Here is a 22,258-nt window from a genome sequence, read left to right on the forward strand (position 1 = left end):
CCAGATGTTTTGAACTAAATTACTGAAGGGATAACCTTGCCTGTAATTACGTTATTGAATAGAAATCTCTTGTTCTTCTCCTGATAGTTATTCCAGAGCTGATGCTCTGAATTTTTATGTCACACCACGAAAGAATGGGAAGAAAACTGTCACTTTTAAAGTGTCTTGCACAGCTTCCTTCTCATTTAAGGCCAGTGTTTTCATTATCTAGGCAGAGATAGGAACCTTCACATCTTCTGAAGTTTGGTTCTAAGGTAACCCCAGGCAGAATGGCTAATGTTTAGAGCAGTGTTTCTCAACCTTGACTACTTGAAGATGTGTGGACTTCAACTCCCAGAATTCCCCAGCCAGCATCCACATATCTTCAGGTGGCCAAGGTTGAGAAATGCTGCTCTAGGGAGTGTGGGAGTTGTAATCCAAAATATCTGGAGATCAGCAGGTTACCCGACAAAAGTACCAAATATCCATAAAGGTTAGACCACAATTTATACAACCTTCGGGAAGATACCAAGATCAAATTGTCTATTCTAATTCATTGTGAATGGCCAGTGTAGATTCTCTCTCGCAACCAAATAAATAGAAAAAAACAGATTAAAAAGAAGGGCTTGTTTCTATTTGTTTCACCCATAAAAGCAATATGTAGTGCATCTGTAGACACTTGTACTTAGAAATAAGATGTGCTGAGTTCAAATCCCACTGAACTCAAAGGAATATACTTCTTAATAAGCTCATATACTGTCATGCTGCACTGGAGAAAGGTTTTATGTGCATTTTGAAAATCCATTCAAGACAATGCACAATGAGAACGTGCCTCTCCTAATGAATATTGCATACTGAAACTGAGACTTGAAATTCTAGAGCTAGTGTCCATATGGGCAGAAGTAAAATTGTAACAGGGCATGAAATTAGCACTGAGATGAATATGAACTTGTATTTTTCTTACTCTCCCCTTGAATTGGAGCTAAATGTTGACCTATAATCTCTATGAAAACAAACTCAGCGGTGGATGTATACCTGCCTTGAAAGACCATAAGGTGAATTTTAACCAAAATAATTTCAGATTGATCATAACTATTTTCTGAAATCTGATGGGTTTTCAGCAGTATTTCATAAATTCTGATATAGTTGCAGTAAGGTAACACAAATTATTTAAAACCAAGTAGAATTCTTTCCACACTTTAGTTGGTTTCAGTAAGAAGATAAAGCTGTTCTTATATATGTTTAGACTAGTAACCTGCAGTTCGGTGGACAACTTTTCCAATCACCCATGCATCCTCATATTTCTGGACATTCTTCAGCACCTGCTTGGCGGCTTCCCTCTGGACTACCAAAACAGCACCAATCCCACAGTTGAATATTTGCACCATCTCCCCTTCTGAGAGGTTTCCTTCTTCTTGGAGCCAAGAGAAGATTGATGGAATCTTCCAATTATGGGTATCTAAAAAACAGATGATTTGTAAAGCCAGCACAGTTCTTACACAGCAGTGTAAATATAAATTATATTCTGTTCCCTTTAACATCACAGCATAGATTCATCTTTTCAGCCCTTGCAAAATTATGATTTCCAAGGGGGAAAAAACATAGGCAGCTGAGAATGTGGTTTGAGTGGAATGTGATTGGATACCCCAGGATCAAAATGAATGGTCTGGGCCTTTGATCTCCAATAAGATCCAATGTGCCACAGATATTTTCCTTGGGGCCCTCCAGAATCTATCTCCCAATGACCTTTTCTTTTCAGTTTACATATTTAAAGCAATTTTAAAAAATGGGAAGTGAGCATGTCGCAATACAAAATGCTAGTTTCCAGTACCATATTTTCTTCCAAAAGCACCTGTGGACATCAAATGGGCCTTATAAGCTTTTATAGAAAATAAAAACGATGAGTGGCTTTGTTTGGAAGTATACCAATTACTGGAAGAAAAGACAAAGAGAAGCAGAGGAAATCCAGATTACAGAAAGTGGTAAATAGCCTGTCATGAGTACTGATGTGAGCAGGAGGGGGTCCCTATCCAGGGGGGGAAACGCATGCGTAGTAGTGAGGAGTTAAGCAGCTATTCAAAGAGACACAGATCAGACCAGCCTTGACTTTTGGGGTTTATCTGTCTGGGTTTTTCCCACGCTTCTTCAGTTTGTTAGGATTTTCTGTCTAATGTAGCAGTAATAAAACACTAGAGACCTATTCCTTGTCTCAGCGTGGTTCCTGACCGTTAGGACATAGCCAGTGATAAAGCCATCAATTTATCAAATCATGTTCTCCATGGCAGCCATTTTGTGAATGGGTAACCTTTCCACCAGAGCCAGTTTGGTGTTGGGGTTAAGGCATCAGGCTCGAACATGGGAGACTGTGAGTTCTAGTCCTACCTTAGGCACAAAGCCAGCTGGGTCACCTTAGGCCAGTCACTTTCTCTCAGCCCTAGGAAGGAGGCAATGGCAAACCACTTCTGAAAAACCTTGCCAAGAAAAATGCAGGGACTTGTCCAGGCAGTCTCCGAGAATTGGACACAACTGAACAGATTAAAAAATAAAACTTTCCACAACCATTTTGGAAGATTACCAATGAGATGCTCTCAAAATTCCAAATGTGCTTACCAGCCCCCCCAAAGTTGGGGATTCCTATTCAGGTCTTTCCTGTAAAACCTAGCCCAGGAGGTTAAAATCAAGCAATTGGTCCTTGAAATGACCAGAATCCCAAAGGATCTATTCTTATATCCTTAGATTCCAGTTCTCCTCTCAGATCTGTGTAGAAAAGCTTGGATCTGATAGTACAAGAGACACTGAATCTTTCAACCTCTGTTCCTAAGGAAGTGGAATTTCCATCCTTTCTTTGATGTGTTTTCCACAGAAACAACCACATACCAGGAATTCTTTCTTTTCCATTCCACCAAGTTCAAGGGGACACAGCAGGTCTTTTGGCCTTGCCAGAGAATATGTCTACATTCATTCTTTAGCAGATTCTGTTCAAGGTCTTATCTGACATGAAAATATTTTAAAACATTTGGCCCCAGATTATACTTGGTACAACTTTCCAAGCTTTTTCCACTTACCCAAAACTACAGTAAAGCGTTCAGGAAGGATCTGGGAAAGGCCTCCCAACAATCCTCCATCAGCAATATGGATATAGGCTTTCACATTTCCTGAACGGAGAACAGGCAGCAGGGTTCTGCTATAGATTTTGGTTGGAATTAGCAACTGCTCTCCTGTTAAGATACGAGGAAGTTAATTTTAAAAAGCAGAAGATAACTCTTTTCCATTTTTTAAGCAAACAAAATAAACTAAATTCCTAATCTCAAAATGTTCTTAGGACAATCCTAAGCATTTAACAGAAGTACAAAGGGATGCAGTTAATATAGTTAATTATATTTATATAATTTGCGCAATGCCTAATGACAGAACATTATTTCTTCCCAAGAAAAGCACAGAATAAAAAAGTGGCAGATGTTTACATGCCTAAAGTGCAGTTGCCATATCCACCAGGAACTGGAGAGAAATAGTGTAGGGATGATGTTAAAAAAATCTTTCTCACAAGATCAAATCCTTGGTGATGAAGCCCTGAAGAAGCTATTCCAATTACAGTATCTTCACTGACAATGTTCTCTTGCTGAGGAAGCTTCATGCCTCGTTCCACAGCACCAACTACAAAGCCAACCAGGTTGTATTCTCCAGCTGCACACATGCCAGGCATTTCATTGGTTTCTCTTCCTAAGAAAGAGGGAGAAATCAGCCACAGGGCATCCTAAGAAATTCTAGAAGCAATCTTTCCATTGAAATTCAGCTTAAAATGGCACAGATTAGTAAAATTCCCTGACTTCTGATTTTATAAGTAAACAACAACAACAACAATAAAATGTACTATACCGATAAAGGCCAACAAAGGCATGTACAATTAAATAAATCGGCGGGATGCTCCCAAAACCTGCACACATGTGCATAAGCAAGTACAGTTGTTGTATGCCAAATTACATATTAAGATCAGTAAGATCCACAACTGGTCTGCCCTTTTTTCTAGTTTAGCCACTCCATCAGTCTTAAACTGATAGTCTAAATGTATACAACTCTAGGAAAGATACATATGTAGTCTAAGTACAATGCTAGCAGGTTACTAGGATTAGTAACTTGAAGAAAAAGCTTCCCCATCAGTGCTACATAGTTTCATCACATCATTTTTATAAAAGAAGAAAACACACTAAATTCTTGTTAACCTCCAAACATGGAATGAGGAAACAACATTGATGAGATTTTCCCGTGTGTGTGTGTCTGTGTGTGTGTTCTTAACTGGAACAGCCCCTAATTAGGGAACTTACCCACAGGATTTTATCCAACCTGAAGTACACTCACATCTGAAGATGAATTTTATTTATTTATTCATTCATTCATTCATTTGATTTCTATAGCCGCCCATCTCAGCAAGTGACTCTGGGCAGCTTAAATTTATTATACCCGGCTGGGCTGGGCTGTATCTGTGGTGCCAGAGCTTTGCAGAGCCTATGGACAGCCATTTTTCTACTGGCCAGAACTCCTACATCACCCCTCTTCTTGAGTCCTACTCTGTACACTCTAGAATTACTCTCTGTTCTTCCCACAAAGCTTCAGCATCCTGTTCCTGTGGCCTGCCCACAAACATTCTACACAATGTCCCTCTCTTTCTCTTTCTTCAGCTGCCATAGCAGTAGGCAACCATGGTTAAAAGTATTGGGGCTGTTGGAAGTGTTAGCAAATCCAGCATGCCTCACTAAATTGGCTTCAGGGGCAAGGGCCTGGTTGCAATAATGCCAACACTTTATCATAATGTGTTGTGCCTTTACATACAAAAGAAGAATTATGTCCTTGCAGCCAGGAAGGTCCCTCTCATACGAACGCTCAGAACATTTTGTCTGGTTGGTTTGTAAACAGAGAAATGTGCATAGTGTACACTGAAAATGTGCAGGAGAGGGGAAGAAGCTGTTTGTTTGGAATGAGGGTGAGGGGATTTTTCTTACTCCAGGAGGGCAAGACACTGCTTGGGTGACTTTCCTTTTGGCTCGTAGTGTTCTCTGCATAGTCTCAGTGTTTCAAGCTCAGCAGAAATGAAGATGATTGTAAAACAGCTTCAAAATTCTTTCTCAGGGATTAGGGAATGGAAGTGCTGTGGGGTGGAAGTGCTCTCAGGTTCAAACTCTGCAACTGGAAATGAGTGCCATTAGTATTCAGGGAAGAAGCTTAAAGACTGATTGAAAAGTGCTCATACCAAGGAAGGTACATCCTGCCAGTTCACAAGCTTCAGATATCCCATCTGAGATTGCCTGAGTGAGCTGAGCCACACCAGCATCCAGTTTTCCAAAGGCAAAATGGCTGAGGAAGAAGAGAGGCTCAGCTCCTTGAACCAGCAGGTCATTGACACATATAGCGACCAAATCCTGACCAATCATGTCATGCTTATTGCACAACTGGGCAATCTGTAAAAAACAGACAAATTAGTCACAAATTTCAATGTAAATGGTTGTTCATATAAAATATTACTTCAATATATTTGCTGGATCCAAAAATTCAGTTTAAAACCAGCCAGTATTGTTTGGCTAACAGAAAGCTTCCATCAGTGCAGTGGAAGAGTATAGTGGTAAACTTCCCCTCTACTCTGATGATTAGGTTGCAGTGGAAGGGATAATACTTGGTGAAAGTAAAGTCTGCTCATTCAGAAAAGAGGTTGGGATCCTCAAATAGAATTTTGAGCCAGTGTCTTATTGCAAACCCTAGCTTTTTTCCACATAAGCAACTGATGCCAGGAAAAATAAGGTTGATGCTAGCAAAAAAGGCCTATAGGTGAACAACAGTCAGGCAAGGCACAAACAGGTAAGGAAAAGTACAAGTTCAGGAATAAGGCCTTACTGTGGTTAATCGTTCAAGACAAGACCCACGGCTACCAGGAGAACTCCTCATGTATAACATGGCATAGGAAATAGAAAACCAATTGAAGAGCACATCGATTAAGAACATAGTGCCACTTTGAGATTCACAATAAATAAAGGTGATAAACTATTATAAGTCAATAAATACAATAAAGTACAATCAATTGTATGAGTCTTGCTGAATCAGACCAGTTATCTTGTCTAGCAATCTAATAAAAGCCAGAAAAAGCAATAGATATAAATGCACCAACAAATCAACTTTGAGAAAGGGCAAACAAAAAGCACATCCTTACATAAATTGTATTTAGTGCCACCTTAATGTTTGAAGATATTTTGTCCAGCAAGATTATCTCATCAGTCCCAGCAGGTGAGCAAAATGAAAAAGGGAACAGGAAGGGAAAATGACAGAGGCAAAGACAGAGTTTACTGAAATTATGGGGGATAGCTATATAGAGTGGACTGCACATTATCTGCTTGATCAGTCTACAAAAATCTGTAATGAAAAATACAAATGGGTTAAAAATAAATGAGTGATTTTGTCTTTATGAACAAGCCATTCCCTCTGAATGGATTAGAGCAAGGTTATACTTTTTTAATTGCATACTTATGTACAAGCAATCCAGGTTTAAAGATGGATGTGCCTCTGTTTACCTTAAGTTTTGCCCCAATGCCTTTAGCATGGGATACTAGAATGGGATCACGATAACCAGATGCTCTCAAATCAAAGAAGGCAGGAATGATCCCATCATGCCCATGGCAACCTGCAAACCCACAGAAGTGCAAGATATTATGGACCATAACATTGCTTCTGAAAACTAAAAACATCACTGTTCTCCCTTTCAATTCAACGTGCTTGTAGCAGGATGAGGACACAGGGGAGGACAGGGTGCTAGAGAAAGTTAAAATACACAAGTGGGTGAGATAGAGCACTCTCTAAGTTCTCATATTGGATTCATGTATGCACAGGGATCATTTTGTAGCTCATAATTTGGTGGCCTCTCTCATCACATAATAACTTAGAACTATGTATGGTATGTTTATTGCTTCATTTGAAGCTATTTTGTTTAAAGTAATATAAGACAATTGTAAGATTGCTCTGTGATATTAGGTTATAGCATATTGGCTGTTCAGTACATGACAAGTTGTAGCTCGATGATGCTACTAATATAGAACAGCTGAACTTCCCCTTAGATTTCAAATCAAGCCCCTGAATTCACTTATTTTCTACATGATGCATTTCAGTTGGGAATATAATCTTGTGAGGGACATAAGCTGCAATATGTGCTGTACAGGAATCAGTACAGCTACCCAGAACAAATTTCTGTATTCATGGTAACCAAGAACCCTGCTGGTCTCGATAACAAAATGGTCACTGTTATCACAGATAATCAAATAAGGTTATACTTAAACTATGAACTGTAGGTGGCATCAAAGAGAGAAGATCTTTAACTATAAGATCTCTCTCTCTCTCTCATCACAAACCAGAGAAATGCATATTTCCCTGGGATAAGAGTGTGAAATTTCACACGATTCACTGAAACAACTCCAACTAGTGACACATTACCATAAATACAGTATAAAAACAGATTTTCTATATGGCAAATATGACTGTAAAAATGCATTTACAACTCAGCCACTTTAGCCTCTTTTTCTGTTTGATATTCTAGTTATACCCAATCCGCTAACTCTGTTGCTAATAGAAGATGAAAGCTGAGCAGCAGGTATTGTAATCCAACAGCTGTTCCTATATTCTATTCAACAACTACAATAAAGGAAGGTGGAACAATCAAGATATGTTGACAGTTCTACAGAAGAAGCCATGCCAGCCAGCACTGACTACATCAGCTAGTGGCAAAAACAATTGTAAGCAAAAAAAAAGGAAGAAAAAAAAGAGAAGCAATTTCTACCAGCCTCCATTATGAATATTTTATTACACTACCCTTTATCAAGGTTTGTGTGTATGAAGCCAATAAATTAGTCAGTAGAGATACAACCAATTTACAGAAAATGTTAATGGATTCATATCACTTGAAGTTGATTCCTTGATCACTCTATCAATTAAAAGTATATCTATGTATAACTATCCGTTCCAAAGAAAAAACATATTTGCTTTTAAATGATACACTCATGGGTGAGGCCAGAGGTCATCTTAGAAAAGACATTCTCTCTACTGGGAGAAAGAAAATGAGGAATGATTCTCATAAATTGGTCCTTGGCATATGCAGTTTATAAGATTGATTATGTGCTATCAAGTAGTTTTCGACTCTTAGCGACCACATAGATAGCTTTTCTCCGTGATGACCTGTCCCTAACCTGGTCTTTCAGGTCTTCCAACTGTGTACTCATTGCCACTGTAACTAAGTCCATCCAACTTGCTGCTTGCTTTAAATATATACAGGTTTATTATCCAATTAACCAGAAATGTCAGTTCAATAACAAAGCAGCCTTATGAGAGAACAGAATTCATGGTGGAAAAAATTCCACTTCTGCTGCTGTTGATTCATGAAAATTGACCTTATGCAAAGAACTAGAGAAGAATCTCCTGAGGTAGGAAAGAACAATCTAGGAAACTTTTGCCACAAGTTGTTTGGTTCGCACTAAACAAGGAACATATTTTTCTTCCAAGATCTTTGAGAATTCATCCATGCATCCTCTCCTTACCCAGCTTGGCACCCATTCCAGCTGGTAGCACAGATGAATGATCCAAGATACTGCAAGCTATTGAATCTGAAATTCTATCTTCATATGATGGGGACCTCAAACAGAAAAAAATGCAATTGTAATTAACAAAGCAGGCACTTACAGGACTCATAAAAAGAGACTACAGCACAGTAAATGTCAACCACCACTTTGACTGCTGTTGCTCTTAGATGAGCCGCAACCAGAGAGACAGCAGGTCATGTGAGAAAGTTCTGCATAAGAACACAAGAAACCTGAATGAATACTTCCTGTACTTGGAACTATTGGGAAGCTGATTTCTGCTCAATGGTGTATTTTAACAAGTGATAAATAATACCAATTATATTGTGTTTTACTGATTGGGATTGCTGATTTGTATTTGCTTATTTAATGAATAACATTTATTAAATGTTATAATGGATTCTTTATTAGAATGAATTGTTTACTTTGCCTGCTGTGATTTGAAATGAATTGGTCTTAAGCCTGTGGTGAGTAGATAATCCCCCATTCATATATGCCACTGAATGGAGGCCGGGAGGCAAGCCTTCCTGCAGGCTCACGGAGACACACCCCATACACGTTCCTACTCAGACAAGGAACCAACACCTTTTCTTCCCAATTAGGGCACCTAAGTATGTAGACTTGGGGGTGACCCAAAGCCCTTCCCTTGTGGACAGAGGAAAAAAGTCCAGCTACTTCTAGAATTAAAGCCTCAAAAAGATTGTTAATAACATTTATTTCCTAAATTATATTTTTGTCCTTTTCTTTTTAACTCCTTAAAAGGTAGAGGGACAGTTTTTCTCTTGCAATATAACTCAAACTGAGGATGGTGAAGGTGATGCCCGTGCTGTGAGATGCCCTCTCTCTCACAAGCCAGTATTAAGACTCCCTTAAATGAAATTCAGCTCCAGTAACTTCATATAGTTTTATCAGACGCAACATGGAAGTTATTTGCCATTACTTTCTTCTGGGACAGTCCTAAAATTTCCTGGTGGTCCCCAAACAAATACGAACCAGAATTGACCCTACTTCACTTTCTTTGAGATCAATCCAGGTCAGCTTGGCACTGAGACTTGTTATTATAGATAACATTGTCAGTAATACTGAAAGCTGCTGGGCAGGTGAGGGGATTCTGTTCTGTTACAGAATAGAATAGTTCTATTCCATCATTGATTTTTATGTATGTCATCCACCAAGAAACTAAAACTGTCTGAGTTCCAATATTGTCTGGAGTTAAGATGCCACCACATGTTCCAATAGTTGCTGAAGAAAGACAAATTGGATACTAAGTGGGTCACTATTACACTATTGGGTCTACACTTTTTTTTTTACTAAGTCCTCACCATTGCTTCCTTCAAGAAAGGAGAAGTCACATCAGCCCTCAAGGAGAATTTAATCATCTCCAAGAAGTATATCCCAAGTTCTGCCATTTTTACAAGTAAAAATGGACAATGGTGCCAGATGTAGAAAAATGGACAATTTTTCTACATCTTTAGTTTGCACTAATGAAATAATATAACTTGATTAGACCCTACATAAACTGTGTTCATGGATATAGTTTTTGTTCTGAGCTGTTCTGAGATGTAAATTCCCAGAACAACTCCCATTTTTTATTTAAGATAGTGATTGCAGAAAATTGTAGGAAAAGTCATAAATGATGGCTTAGCATGTGTTATTTTTCAGAGCTTTCCAGAGCTTTTGTTCACATACACAGACTGTCTGAAGAATGCCATAGTTTGTTGGCTAATTTCTTTTCTGTAGGTTTCACCCTGGACAGAAATGACTGCTAGTCCTTTGTAGACATCTTCGAGGGCTGACATGAGGTCCTGCTTGATAGCAGTTACTGTAAGGATTCTGCTTCCATCAATCAGCACTTTGCCTTCTTTTATCACAGTAGCTCCATGAAAGATTTCAAGGCCTAATGCTTTAGCCTGAAGAAGCCCTATATAAATTAAAAGGAAAATTGGCTTCATTATTTTTCTCACAATATTTCCTATAAGTATTTACTATTGTACTGCAGCTATATGTATAGGCCCCATACTTTGTGATGACTGGGCGCCAACTTTTCTACTAATAAAAAACCTTCACATTTAATTGTTTGTTTCTGTTTTGAAACTCTTGACAAAGGGTATAGCTAGCAAATAATTTAGAATATTATATCTCAGAGAGGTTTCTAAGATACTATTCTTCAAGAAGGCATGCCTATCATCAAACATCAGAAGAAAAGACTGAGTCTTAAAATGCATAAAAATAATAGAATTACCAGTGATTTCCTTGCTCTTTTTATGACGTTGCAGATAGCCGCCACTTTCCATGGCAACTGACACAGCGGTACAATTATCTGACCAAGCCAATGTGGAATTGCAGAGTTGGCCAGCAACCGTGGCTTGGATAACTTCATAAAGATCATTTTTAAGAAGTTGAAGAACTACCTACAAAAGTATTTAAATGTCAAATGCAAGTACTATAGGAGCTCTAACTTCAGAATTCTGTTTTGCTATAGTTCCTTTTCCCAAATGCTGTATTTGTGTCTATCCTCTGCACCCGTGTAAGCACCAACATGAAGAAGAAGAAGATTTTCAGGGAACAGGGTGAAGTGGAAGAGCAATGGGAATTCCCTGGGGTGAGCTCTGTGGAAGAAAATGGTGCTCATATAGCCTAGAAAGTAGAGCAGTCTTTCCTTTGTTAGCTCACAATGCTAATGCAGCATTACCAGCTTCAACACTGCACTACAGCAGCAAAAAGTAATCTAGCCCCAAATACTCATTAATTGATTTGGTGTTTCATTGGAAATATATACCTCTCCCTTACCTGGCATTGTGGGTCACCGAAATGACAGCCAACACTTAAAACTTTCACACCATCTTTAGTAAGCATTAATTCTACTTGAAGCACACCTGCATGGGAAAAAAAGGCAAAATAATGAATTTGTTTTCACGTCTTAAAACAGAATATATTATCTATCTTTTCTGCCTGCAGGTATTCAGGTTTGTATTCTTAATCAGGAACCCACGCCCAATCAGTCTTGCTCTCAGATCAACCCTTACCTGATGCATGTAAGGTGACACATCTTAGAACAACATCCTGAAGCAACCTTTTGCTAACAAAGAAAATCAGCTGATGTAGATTTCCAGGGGCTCCCACATACACAAGAGAGTAAGCCAGAGTCACATCCAGGGTGTCAGAACTAGACCAGACAACTCTGTGGAAAACTGGACTCTCCATCACAAGCTGCTTCAGATGCATTCAGTTAAGCACAGCAAGCAGCTGGACTAAAACAGGACTCACAACGTCTGTCAGCTCTCAGACTTTGTAGAGCAGGCCAAAGGCCACTCTTCAAACAGGAGCCATTTCCCCTTCATTATTTTATGTTACTATTTATTTTAACATTTTAAAGAGTAGAATTCTACCTCCCCAAATAAGATTCAGCTTTTTTCCCTTTCATTTTCCTGTTACTGAGGAAGTGAGATTTCATTAGTAAGTTTTGGAAGGACCAAAAAGTCACATTCAAGATTTTAGTAGAGTGGGGTGGAGAGGCCATACGTCGTGCATCCCTGATCTACTGTACAATCAACAATTCCTAAGAAATATCAAAAGTATGTATAGCCCCTTACCTGCGTATGACATGCCTTCTTGCTTCATACCTTCAAGAATGTGCTGAAGGAGTGTGCTTTTAATTTTTTCTAGAAGAACTTCAGAAACCTAATAAGTCATAGGAAATGAACACACTAAGAATTCTGTATTATCACTCTCTTCAATAGTGAGATACATGCACACAAATCAAGCAGACTTTAAGTGCTGTATTTGCTACAACAATCTTCCAAAATATTCACTGCAACCTCAACTGAAGTAAGGGCATAATTTAGAAATCAAGGTGCTGTTGGTTAAATCAGTATCTATGAATCATTCAATAGTATCAGTGTATATGTGCGTGTACAGCATGTGTGTGTGTGTGTATTTAGCAATGTGGTTTTTACCATACCATTCTAACCAAACCCAGAACTCTCTGATCCTCCCCTGCCAGGCAGAAACATCCCTGCCCTAGTGTTCTGAGGCGGGTACTTTGGTGCCAGTGGTTCCAAACTTGAATGAGGTGCATAGCCTTCTGTGAGCTGCATCTTTGTTTCTTTAGGGAAAGAAAATCACTGATATCACCCAAGTTTTAAAAAGATAGCATAAAGTTGAATGATGGTCTACCCAGGAAGGTTACTAAAGTCACCAAATACTTCCAAACACATCTTCCAAAAAGCAGATTCCTGTATACGGGGCCTCTTGGCATCTGAGATATTTCCTGAAGGACTATGGACCTAGCTTGATGCACCTGGGGAAAAGGGGCAAAGGCTCCTACTCCAACAATGCTTGGGCTCGGATTGTCATTCGGCAGCTGCTTCTGGACCCGGACTGGCGGCATGAGAATAAAAGTGGCTCCGTCAACAAAGCATAAACACTGGGAGAAGAGCAAAAGAGACTAGGTTACATGTATGGTCAATGAAATTTGCATTTTTATTTTATTTATTTTTCAATTAACACACAGAGAACTACAAACTGTTTAACCAACAGTTCCAGCTATGCTCTGACTTAACTGATGGTTCATTTCACAACAGGGAGGTTAACGTTATCCCTCGTTACCCATCCCCTCAGCTGTCTGCTCCACTCTGTCTTCTTCCCTTCTTAGCCTCCTCTTTCCCAAATCTACAAGCCTCCACTTTTCCTTCCTTTGAACTCCAGGAGTGTGGAAATGGGGAAGAGGAGTGCCATGCAGGAAAGGAAAGGAAAGATATCCAGACATATTTCCTTGACTTCTCCTTGTAAGCATAAAGCTTCTAAAATCATGATTCTTTTCTAGTTTTTAATCATCTTTTCTAATGAAATTCTTGAAAATTTTAAAGCTTGGAACTACCATATTTTTAAAACTTCAATTGTCCTAAAAATATTGGATACGTGTATTCACACTCACACGCCCCATACTTATACAATACATATACATATACATATAATACACATATACATGCATGCTTGTTGCATGCAATCAGCTTGGTTTTAGACCATATGCTAAGGCTTAGAATAGAGAGTGAACACCTTATGTAGCCTTTGCACTTTCTTCTCTTTTTAAATGCTGATCATTCTCTTTGCACAGGAGCTTCCACATTAAAACTTGTCAAGCAAAGGACTCTTTCTTTAAGCATCTGTTGGTTTAGTCAAAATGTTTTTGTATTCTCCTGAAATGTATTCATTTATTTTATCCAAAGCAGTCCTGTGACCACCTAAAAGTGACTGACTAGCACAGGATTACCCAGAGAACAGAATGAGAACTTGAATCCAAATATGCCAAACCAACAAATTCTCTGCATACTTTACACTAAACTTCTACAATTAGTAATGCTTAGCACTAATGCCATGCCCAACACTCTACTAAGTACTATGCAAGCTGTATTTTTGATTATTATCATCTCAGAGTATGTAGTCAGGGTAAAAAGCAACCCATGCAAATAACAGTAGTTTTGACCCAAATATTTAATGAAAAAACATACTGAAAATTCTTCCCCTTTAAGAAGTTCTTCAATGATAACTGTCTCACAGGAGTCTCCAGAAGGATAACACATGTTGTCCTGCATTATAAATAGGATATCCACTGGTCAAATCTTCTTTCTTTTCATCTTTCCTTTTTTAATGAGAAACTATCTTTAGAGCATTTCCAGTATAGGTACTGCTGTTCATTCTTCACAAATAAAACTTTATGTAGGCATATTGTACTCTCGTGCCATACAAGTCAAATCCTTAATCTCTTATCCGATATAACCACTATCTGAATTATAGAATTAGAAACTGAGTCCAACCCCTGCTCACTGCAGAAGTCTGCATTAAAATAACCACGGTATCACATGGGGTACTATATCACATTGCTAGTATATCACAATGGAAAGTTTGGCCACAAAGTGGGGAGTGGAATCAGTGATTTGCATAATAGTCTACATAGCCAAAAGAAATGCTGCCGAATACCAGCCAGGAATGACTTTTTTTGCCTTCGCTTCCAATTTTGTTTTGTTCTTTTAAAAACCTTGCACATCTTCCTTGCAGTAACAGAAAAGCTACAAGCTTTGTTCCTGGGATGGTAGCTTTCTGTAGGCAGCAAATATTTCCTGTGGGAGAGTTTTAAAGGAGATGTCCTCTACCACATTCTTTTATGATCCGGCAAGAAGAGGCTGCACCACTTGGTGTTTTTGAATGCACAGCTAATTGAATTGAGTGTCATTGTTGGGAAGATGTTTGATTTTACCTACATTGCAGATAAGCTTTTGCCCTTTGTCATTCCTGTCTCCCTTTTCCAAGCTCCAACCAATATTATTTGATTATATTTTATTAGAATATTTGTATCCTTCTTTTGGATTCCACAAGTCAGTGAAATCAGAAGACAATACACTGAAAACAAAGAAACATTTAGCAGAAATCGAACTCTGAATTTCAGTTCAGTGTAGTGAACATATAGAAAACAAAGCACAGACCATAAATTGTATTGTGTAATCAGTTTTTGGGCCACTGATTCACTAATTCACTTTGATTTATTGTGACACAACTTCTTTGAGTTCTGTAGGCTTGCTTTTATAAAACTGTGATAAAGTAAAATGAATCACTTTCTGGGTTCACACATTGTTTGAAACCATATTGTGATTTGTTTGGTATTTTCTTAGCATTATGTATGACACAGGGAATACTTTAACATTGAAATATAAGTCACCTGAAGAATGTCTTGTGCTGCCTTAGAGGCATCTGCTCTGGTGGATGCAAGAACTATTTCTTTTCTAGGACCAGAACCACTAGGCTTTATCACCAATGGAGGAAAATCTACACTTTAAAATAAGATATAGCATGTTAGAAGAAAATTGATATGATATGAAAGGTTCTCCCTTTGCAAAAATATAGATTGGAATACTATATATGACAAAGACATGATTCTCAGGACTCTTACAGTTCTGATCAATTTCATGTGAATGCTTCAATAAGAGTGGATATGCACAGTGGAGTCTTTAAGGCAGAGGCGTGGAGGTCTCAAACTCTCCCTTCCAGAAACTCTTTGAGTTTTTACATTTTGGCCCTGCCATCTGCTTTGAGTTAGTGGCTTGGGAAGTAAGTGTTTTCATAGCCTGTGCTGCCTTTTTGGCAAATAAAAGTTAAGCGTAAGAAAAAAGAATAATTTCTACAATATAACCTCCAGCCATGTAGCAGAGGTGTACAGCTAGAGGGTTCAGCCTTTCTTCCCCCTCCCCCTTGGGAGATAAATCTCACATAAATCAAAATATATCAAGAAAAGGAAAAAAATATGAGCTCCTGGTTTTGTTAAATACCAAAATACAAATGTTTAATGTTAAAAAAAAGATAACTTAAGAGATACCCAATTTCATAGGAAAACAACAGCTGATAACTTGGTTAAAAAGAGAAAAATTCTCCAAAGAGTGTATAACACTCTGGCTAGACCAAAAGATGCTGATGCTCTGCTACAGCCGAAAACTCAGTATCTTACAGAGCTCAAGGAATTCCAAGGGAAAAAAATACAGTCTAAAGATTCCAGCAATAAAGTCATGTACACAAATGGAAGTATACACACAATTCCTCATACAGTACAGAAAATAAAGGATCACTCAATTATTCCTAGACTTCCTCTTTCCTGGGAATCCCAATAAATTAACTAACTGGGGAAGGCCACGGCAAGCCACCCCGCTATAGTCTGCCAAGAAAACGTCGCAAAAGCGGCGTCCCCCCAAACGGCCAGACGTGACTCGGTGCTTCCACAGGGGACCTTTCACCTTTTGCCAATATTCCTGAATAGACAGATAGAACATTATTCTTTTTTTCTAGCCTCATCTACATCTTCTGCCTCTGTTTGGAAAGGTGGAAGTCTTAATGTTATTAACTTTTGGAGGGGCTCAGTTAAACTGCCTCATATGTGACTCAAAACCATGTCCCACTCTTAGGAAATGTTGACTGACATTTGGCGTAAGGTGATAATCTGCACTGTTGTGAAGGCAGCCTAGAATTCTCAATAGCATGCTTTTTACAAAGTGATTATAGTAATGCATTGTCTTGTGTCAACATGTTTTCCATTGTTTATAATGCTTTAACACTTTTCCCACACTATTTTATCAAGGAATATTAATACTATTTTCTTTCTACTTTATACATGGCCATGTTGACACATGAATCTACACTTGTCCAATATGACTCTTTAAGCTATTTAAAAGACCAGCATTAACTTTTAGGTTCCAACTTGCATGGACTGACCATCCATGGTGAACCTCCAGAACTGGGGTAGAACTTGCTCAGAGATGTGGCAATCTGCTTCAAGAAACTGATCAAGAAGGGAGAAAGACTGGTGTGAGGTGTGCTCTCCCACTACTGCGGAGCATGACAGTAGCCTCCTTCCTCTAATATTGCCGTCTGATGTGTTATCAGAGAGAGTGGTCTTTGTGCTTAAATTTCTCTTTTTAACCAATGAGAATAAATTTTGACAAACTTATTTTGGTAATGTTATATAAGATTGATTTATACTATTAGGCATAAAAAAAAGAGGCAACATTCTTCACGCCTAGAGTCTTAAAAGTGCTTGTAGGGTCCCCCTATGTCAAATTATTTAATTAGAAACATAATCATTGTCCTAGGATGATCCTATCTATAGAGCAGGCAGTCTTAATACTTCAACCAAGGAAAAGAAGTATTTACCTGTTAATAAAAGCACATGCTTCTTTAGGATTTGAAAATGCTTTCCATCTTGCTGTGGGAATTCCATGCTGATCAAGAAAGATGTTAGTGAAATATCTATTTGTTCCCAACTGTGCTGCCTTGGCTGTAGGGCCAAAACACTGAATTCCAGCTGCTACCAAGTCATCCACAATTCCTAGTAATGAAATACTGAAAGGCTCAGACAAAACTTCTTATGTAACTGAATGTCATATTATTGAACTGTCCCAATCCAGAAAAAAGAGCATTTAAAAAGTGCATCATTGCTATGAAGGCAGAAGAGTTGGGAGACTTAACATTATAATGAAGTTGTTGGAAAGATAATATGTTAATAGCCCATTTTTAAAGAGAACAACATTATTAGCTATCAGTAGCTATATGAATATTCATTAATATACATGTTAATGACTGCAAAAATGGAACGCACACTGAATGGACTTTAGGCAATTTTGCTTATCAGTCTCTTTGGAAGAGCTGGCTGACTACCTCTGAATCAGACTAAGTTTAATTCTGCTCCAGCAAAATATTTCTGCTAAACCATAATGTTTCTTAAACTTACATTTTACGTTTCCTCCAGGAACTCAAGACAGCTTACATGGGGATCTCTTTTCATTTTATCTGAACAACAATCCTTATAGATAGATTTGGCTAAGAGAGAATTATTAGCCTAAAGTCCACTCAGTGAACTTCCATGGCTGAACCTGGGTCTCTTTGGTTCTAGTACAATATTTGAACTGCTGTCCCACCCTGGCTCTCTGAATGAGCATCTTTCAAATAAGCTTGTTTAGAGAACCTGAGAGTATGGTTTTGCAAACCATTGTTTATGGCTGTGCAAATCCAGCCATTGTGGCTAGCTGAACAAACTATGGTTAAACAAATATGATTTAACATTGTGGGAGAACCTAGATAATATCTGTGTATACTCCAATTTCTTTTGTATTCCTGGATATTCGAGTATATATTCATACCAACAATTTCTAACTTCTGCATGGCTTTAGGAGGAACTGTTCTCTTTAACAGTGCTTCCAGATTTTTATTTATTTAGCATATTTATATAGCCACCCATGTTACAAACACATGATTCTGGGTGGTGTACAATACAACAACAGTTAAAAACTCCGTAACAATCTAAAAAACTATCAAAAATAAATAAAATAAACAGATAAAGTAAACAGATTAAATAAACAATAAAACCCAAGAAAGCAGGAGAACAAACATCACTTAATGTCATACAGCCACTTTGTAGGCTGTCCCTGGGATCCCCAAGCTTGATGAAAAAACCATGTTTTACGGGTCTTCTGGAAGGCTAACAGAGATGGGGCTAACCATACCTCGGGGGGAATAATGTTCAAGAGGGCAGGGGCCACAGCATAAAGCACACAGCCTGGGTCCTATCAGATGGAGCTCCTTTGGAGAGAGAACCCGCAGCATACCCCTCCTGTCTGACCTGGTGGGATGGGTAGATGTAATCAGGAAGAGGCAGTCCCTCAAATAACCAGGCCCCAGGCCATGTAGGGCTTTAGAGGTCAGACTGAATTGCACCCAGAAGCGAACTGGCAACCAATGCAGCTCCTGGAACAGAGGTGTAACATGTGCCTTCCTAAGGGCACACATAACTTCCGCACACCCACATTCTGGAGCAGCTGAAGCTTCCAGATGCTCTTTAAAGGCAGCTCCATGTAGAGCAAGTTACAGTAATCCATTCACTCAGGGCATGAGTGACTGTGAGTAGAGCCTCATGGTCCAGGAAGGGATGCAACTGGTGCACAACATGAAGCTGTGTAAAAGCCCTCCTAGCTAGAATTGCCACCTGCTCCCTGAGCAGGAGTTGTGAGTCTAGAAGGACCCCCAGATTGCACATTGGGGCTGTCTGGGGCAGTGCCACCCATCCAGTAGCAAACATGGTAAAGTCTCAGAACCAGAAGGCCCAAAAACCCAGAGCCATTCAGTCTTGCCAGGGTTCAGCTGAAGCCTGTTGTTCCCCATCCAAACCACAACAGCCAAAAGGCACCGGGACAAGATATCAACTGCATTACTTAGTTTGCCAGGGTGGAGATATACAGTATAACTAAGTATCATCAACATACTGATGATACCTCAACCCATGGCGACAGATGATCTCACCCAGTGGCTTCATGTAGATGTTAAATAGGAGTGGAGAAAGTACCGAACCCTGCAGAACCCCACATAATAAGGTTTGAGGGCAGGATCTTTCACTCCCAATTAACACCGACTGGTACTGGCACTGCAGAAAGGAATTAAATGCAAAATTCCAGAGGTTAGCCAGAAGAGATAAGGAATTATTTTTAAACAAGCAATGCGTGGAAGTGGAAGAAGACAATAGAATAGGAAGGACAAGAGACCTCTTCCAGAAAATTAGAAACATCGAAGGTAAATTCCAGGCAAAAATGGGTATGATCAAAAACAAAGATGGCAAGGACCTAACAGAAGAAGAAGAGATCAAGAAAAGGTGGCAAGAATATACAGAAGACCTGTATAGGAAGGATAACAATATTGGGGATAGCTTTGATGGTGTGGTCAGTGAGCTAGAGCCAGACATCCTGAAGAGTGAGGTTGAACGGGCCTTAAGAAGCATTGCTAATAACAAGGCAGCAGGAGACGACGGCATCCCAGCTGAACTGTTCAAAATCTTGCAAGATGATGTTGTCAAGGTAATGCATGCTATATGCCAGCAAATTTGGAAAACACAAGAATGGCCATCAGACTGGAAAAAATCAACTTCTATCCCCATACCAAAAAAGGGAAACACTAAAGAATGTTCAAACTATCGAACAGTGGCACTCATTTCACATGCCAGTAAGGTAATGCTCAAGATCCTGCAAGGTAGACTTCAGCAATTCATGGAGCGAGAATTGCCAGATGTACAAGCTGGGTTTAGAAAAGACAGAGGAACTAGGGACCAAATTGTCAATATCCGCTGGATAATAGAAAAAGCCAGGGAGTTTCAGAAAAAGATCTATTTCTGTTTTATTGACTATTCTAAAGCCTTTGACTGTGTGGACCAGTTCTTAGTGGTATGGGGATACCAAGTCATCTTGTGTGCCTCCTGAAGAATCTGTATAACGACCAAGTAGCAACAGTAAGAACAGACCACGGAACAACGGACTGGTTTAAGATTGGGAAAGGAGTACAGCAGGGCTGTATACTCTCACCCTACCTATTCAACTTGTACGCAGAACACATCATGTGACATGCTGGGCTTGAGGAATCCAAGGCTGGAGTTAAAATCGCTGGAGGAAACATTAACAATCTCAGATATGCAGATGATACCACTTTGATGGCTGAAAGCGAAAAGGAACTGAGGAGCCTTATGATGAAGGTGAAAGAAGAAAGTGCAAAAGCTGGCTTGCAGCTAAACCTGAAAAAAACCAAGATTATGGCAACCAGCTTGATTGATAACTGGAAAATAGAGGGAGAAAATGTAGAAGCAGTGAAAGACTTTGTATTTCTAGGTGCAAAGATTACTGCAGATGCTGACTGCAGTCAGGAAATCAGAAGACGCTTAATCCTTGGGAGAAGAGCAATGACAATCTCAATAAGATAGTTAAGAGCAGAGACATCACACTGACAACAAAGGTCCGCATAGTTAAAGCAATGGTGTTCCCCGTAGTAACATATGGCTGCGAGAGCTGGACCATAAGGAAGGCTGAGAGAAGGAAGATCGATGCTTTTGAACTGTGGTGTTGGAGGAAAATTCTGAGAGTGCCTTAGACTGCAAGAAGATCAAACCAGTCCATTCTCCAGGAAATAAAGCCAGACTGCTCACTTGAAGGAATGATATTAAAGGCAAAACTGAAATACTTTGGCCACATAATGAGAAGACAGAACAGCCTGGAGAAGATGCTGATGCTAGGGAGAGTGGAGGGCAAAAGGAAGAGGGGCCGACCAAGGGCAAGATGGATGGATGATATTCTAGAGGTGACAGACTCGTCCCTGGGGGAGCTGGGGGTGTTGACGACCGACAGGAAGCTCTGGCATGGGCTGGTCCATGAAGTCACGAGGAATCAGAAGCGACTAAATGAATAAACAACAAAAAATTATAAATTACCAATCAAAAAGTATGGTGGGCCTAACCCATATTTTTTCCTTATTTTTTTCTAGAAAAAAAGATGTGGGAAAACACGGGAAGGCTGAAAAAGTAAGATGATATTATGTGGACTCCCCGTAAAATTTCATGGATGGCAATTACATGACAAAAGCTTCATCTGGAAGCATCCTTGAACTCCAGAACTACTGCAAACCATGTCCAATCCTTGGAATTTCATTCAATCATGATGTATCAACATTGAGCTCCTTGCCCAGGATTGTACATCATTCTACAGCCCAAGATTGGAGCTTTAATTTTAATCTAAGTTCAAGGCCTCAGCTTTGAAAGGTGTTCAGACCTTACCAGCAGCAAGCAAAGCTTCTGGTCCAGCAATCACAAATCCAACGTTATGATCTTTGCAGAACTGGGCAAGGATAGTATGGTTGCTAATTAAAACAGCTGAAATGGACAATAAAAATACATAATTTAATATTCAGCTACTAAATAGCATATACAAAAACTGTGTGTGCCTAAAGAAAGCAGAAAGAATCATGGTTAATGGAAATAATAATTTCAAAAATGTACATAATGGAAATAACAATGGAAATAATTAATGGAAATAATAATTTCAAAAATGTACATAAAGGTTTGGTTGAAGAAATCCTATGGTTGGTTAATTAAGGAAGATGGGGGGGCAGAATTCCTTTTTTTCTACAGCTCTATAAGCCTCCCAAAGGATGGGGGTCCTTCTGACCAATGGGTTGGGACTCGTGGAGCCACTAAGAAGGAACCACCCCAAACTGGAAATAATTGTTTGATTTCAGGCAACCCCCTTGATGTGCCTTCCCTCATTATTCAAAAGAGCTCCCTATAATAAAATTATCATATCTAAAGTATAATGGCTTCAAAATTATGG

The 22,258-nt window shown here is 39.1% G+C and overlaps 1 protein-coding gene across 1 annotated transcript in view; it reads right to left on the reverse strand.

The window, feature by feature from the left end:
• Window positions 1-22,258, reverse strand: part of LOC134498548 (trifunctional purine biosynthetic protein adenosine-3-like) — a 39,811-nt gene that overhangs the window by 11,024 nt on the left and 6,529 nt on the right. The window contains exons 3-17 of the mRNA XM_063304704.1: window positions 21,706-21,801; window positions 17,277-17,451; window positions 15,298-15,409; window positions 14,093-14,170; window positions 12,883-13,008; window positions 12,176-12,263; window positions 11,373-11,458; window positions 10,825-10,993; window positions 10,248-10,503; window positions 8,544-8,638; window positions 6,534-6,643; window positions 5,225-5,432; window positions 3,448-3,699; window positions 3,045-3,197; window positions 1,235-1,438 (exon numbers count right to left, since the gene is read on the reverse strand). Coding sequence (XP_063160774.1) covers window positions 1,235-1,438; window positions 3,045-3,197; window positions 3,448-3,699; window positions 5,225-5,432; window positions 6,534-6,643; window positions 8,544-8,638; window positions 10,248-10,503; window positions 10,825-10,993; window positions 11,373-11,458; window positions 12,176-12,263; window positions 12,883-13,008; window positions 14,093-14,170; window positions 15,298-15,409; window positions 17,277-17,451; window positions 21,706-21,801 — 2,208 coding nt within the window. The remainder of the gene's footprint in view (window positions 1-1,234; window positions 1,439-3,044; window positions 3,198-3,447; window positions 3,700-5,224; window positions 5,433-6,533; window positions 6,644-8,543; window positions 8,639-10,247; window positions 10,504-10,824; window positions 10,994-11,372; window positions 11,459-12,175; window positions 12,264-12,882; window positions 13,009-14,092; window positions 14,171-15,297; window positions 15,410-17,276; window positions 17,452-21,705; window positions 21,802-22,258) is intronic.

This window comes from Candoia aspera, chromosome 5 (genome assembly GCF_035149785.1).
Source record: "Candoia aspera isolate rCanAsp1 chromosome 5, rCanAsp1.hap2, whole genome shotgun sequence".
Taxonomy (NCBI): domain Eukaryota; kingdom Metazoa; phylum Chordata; class Lepidosauria; order Squamata; family Boidae; genus Candoia; species Candoia aspera.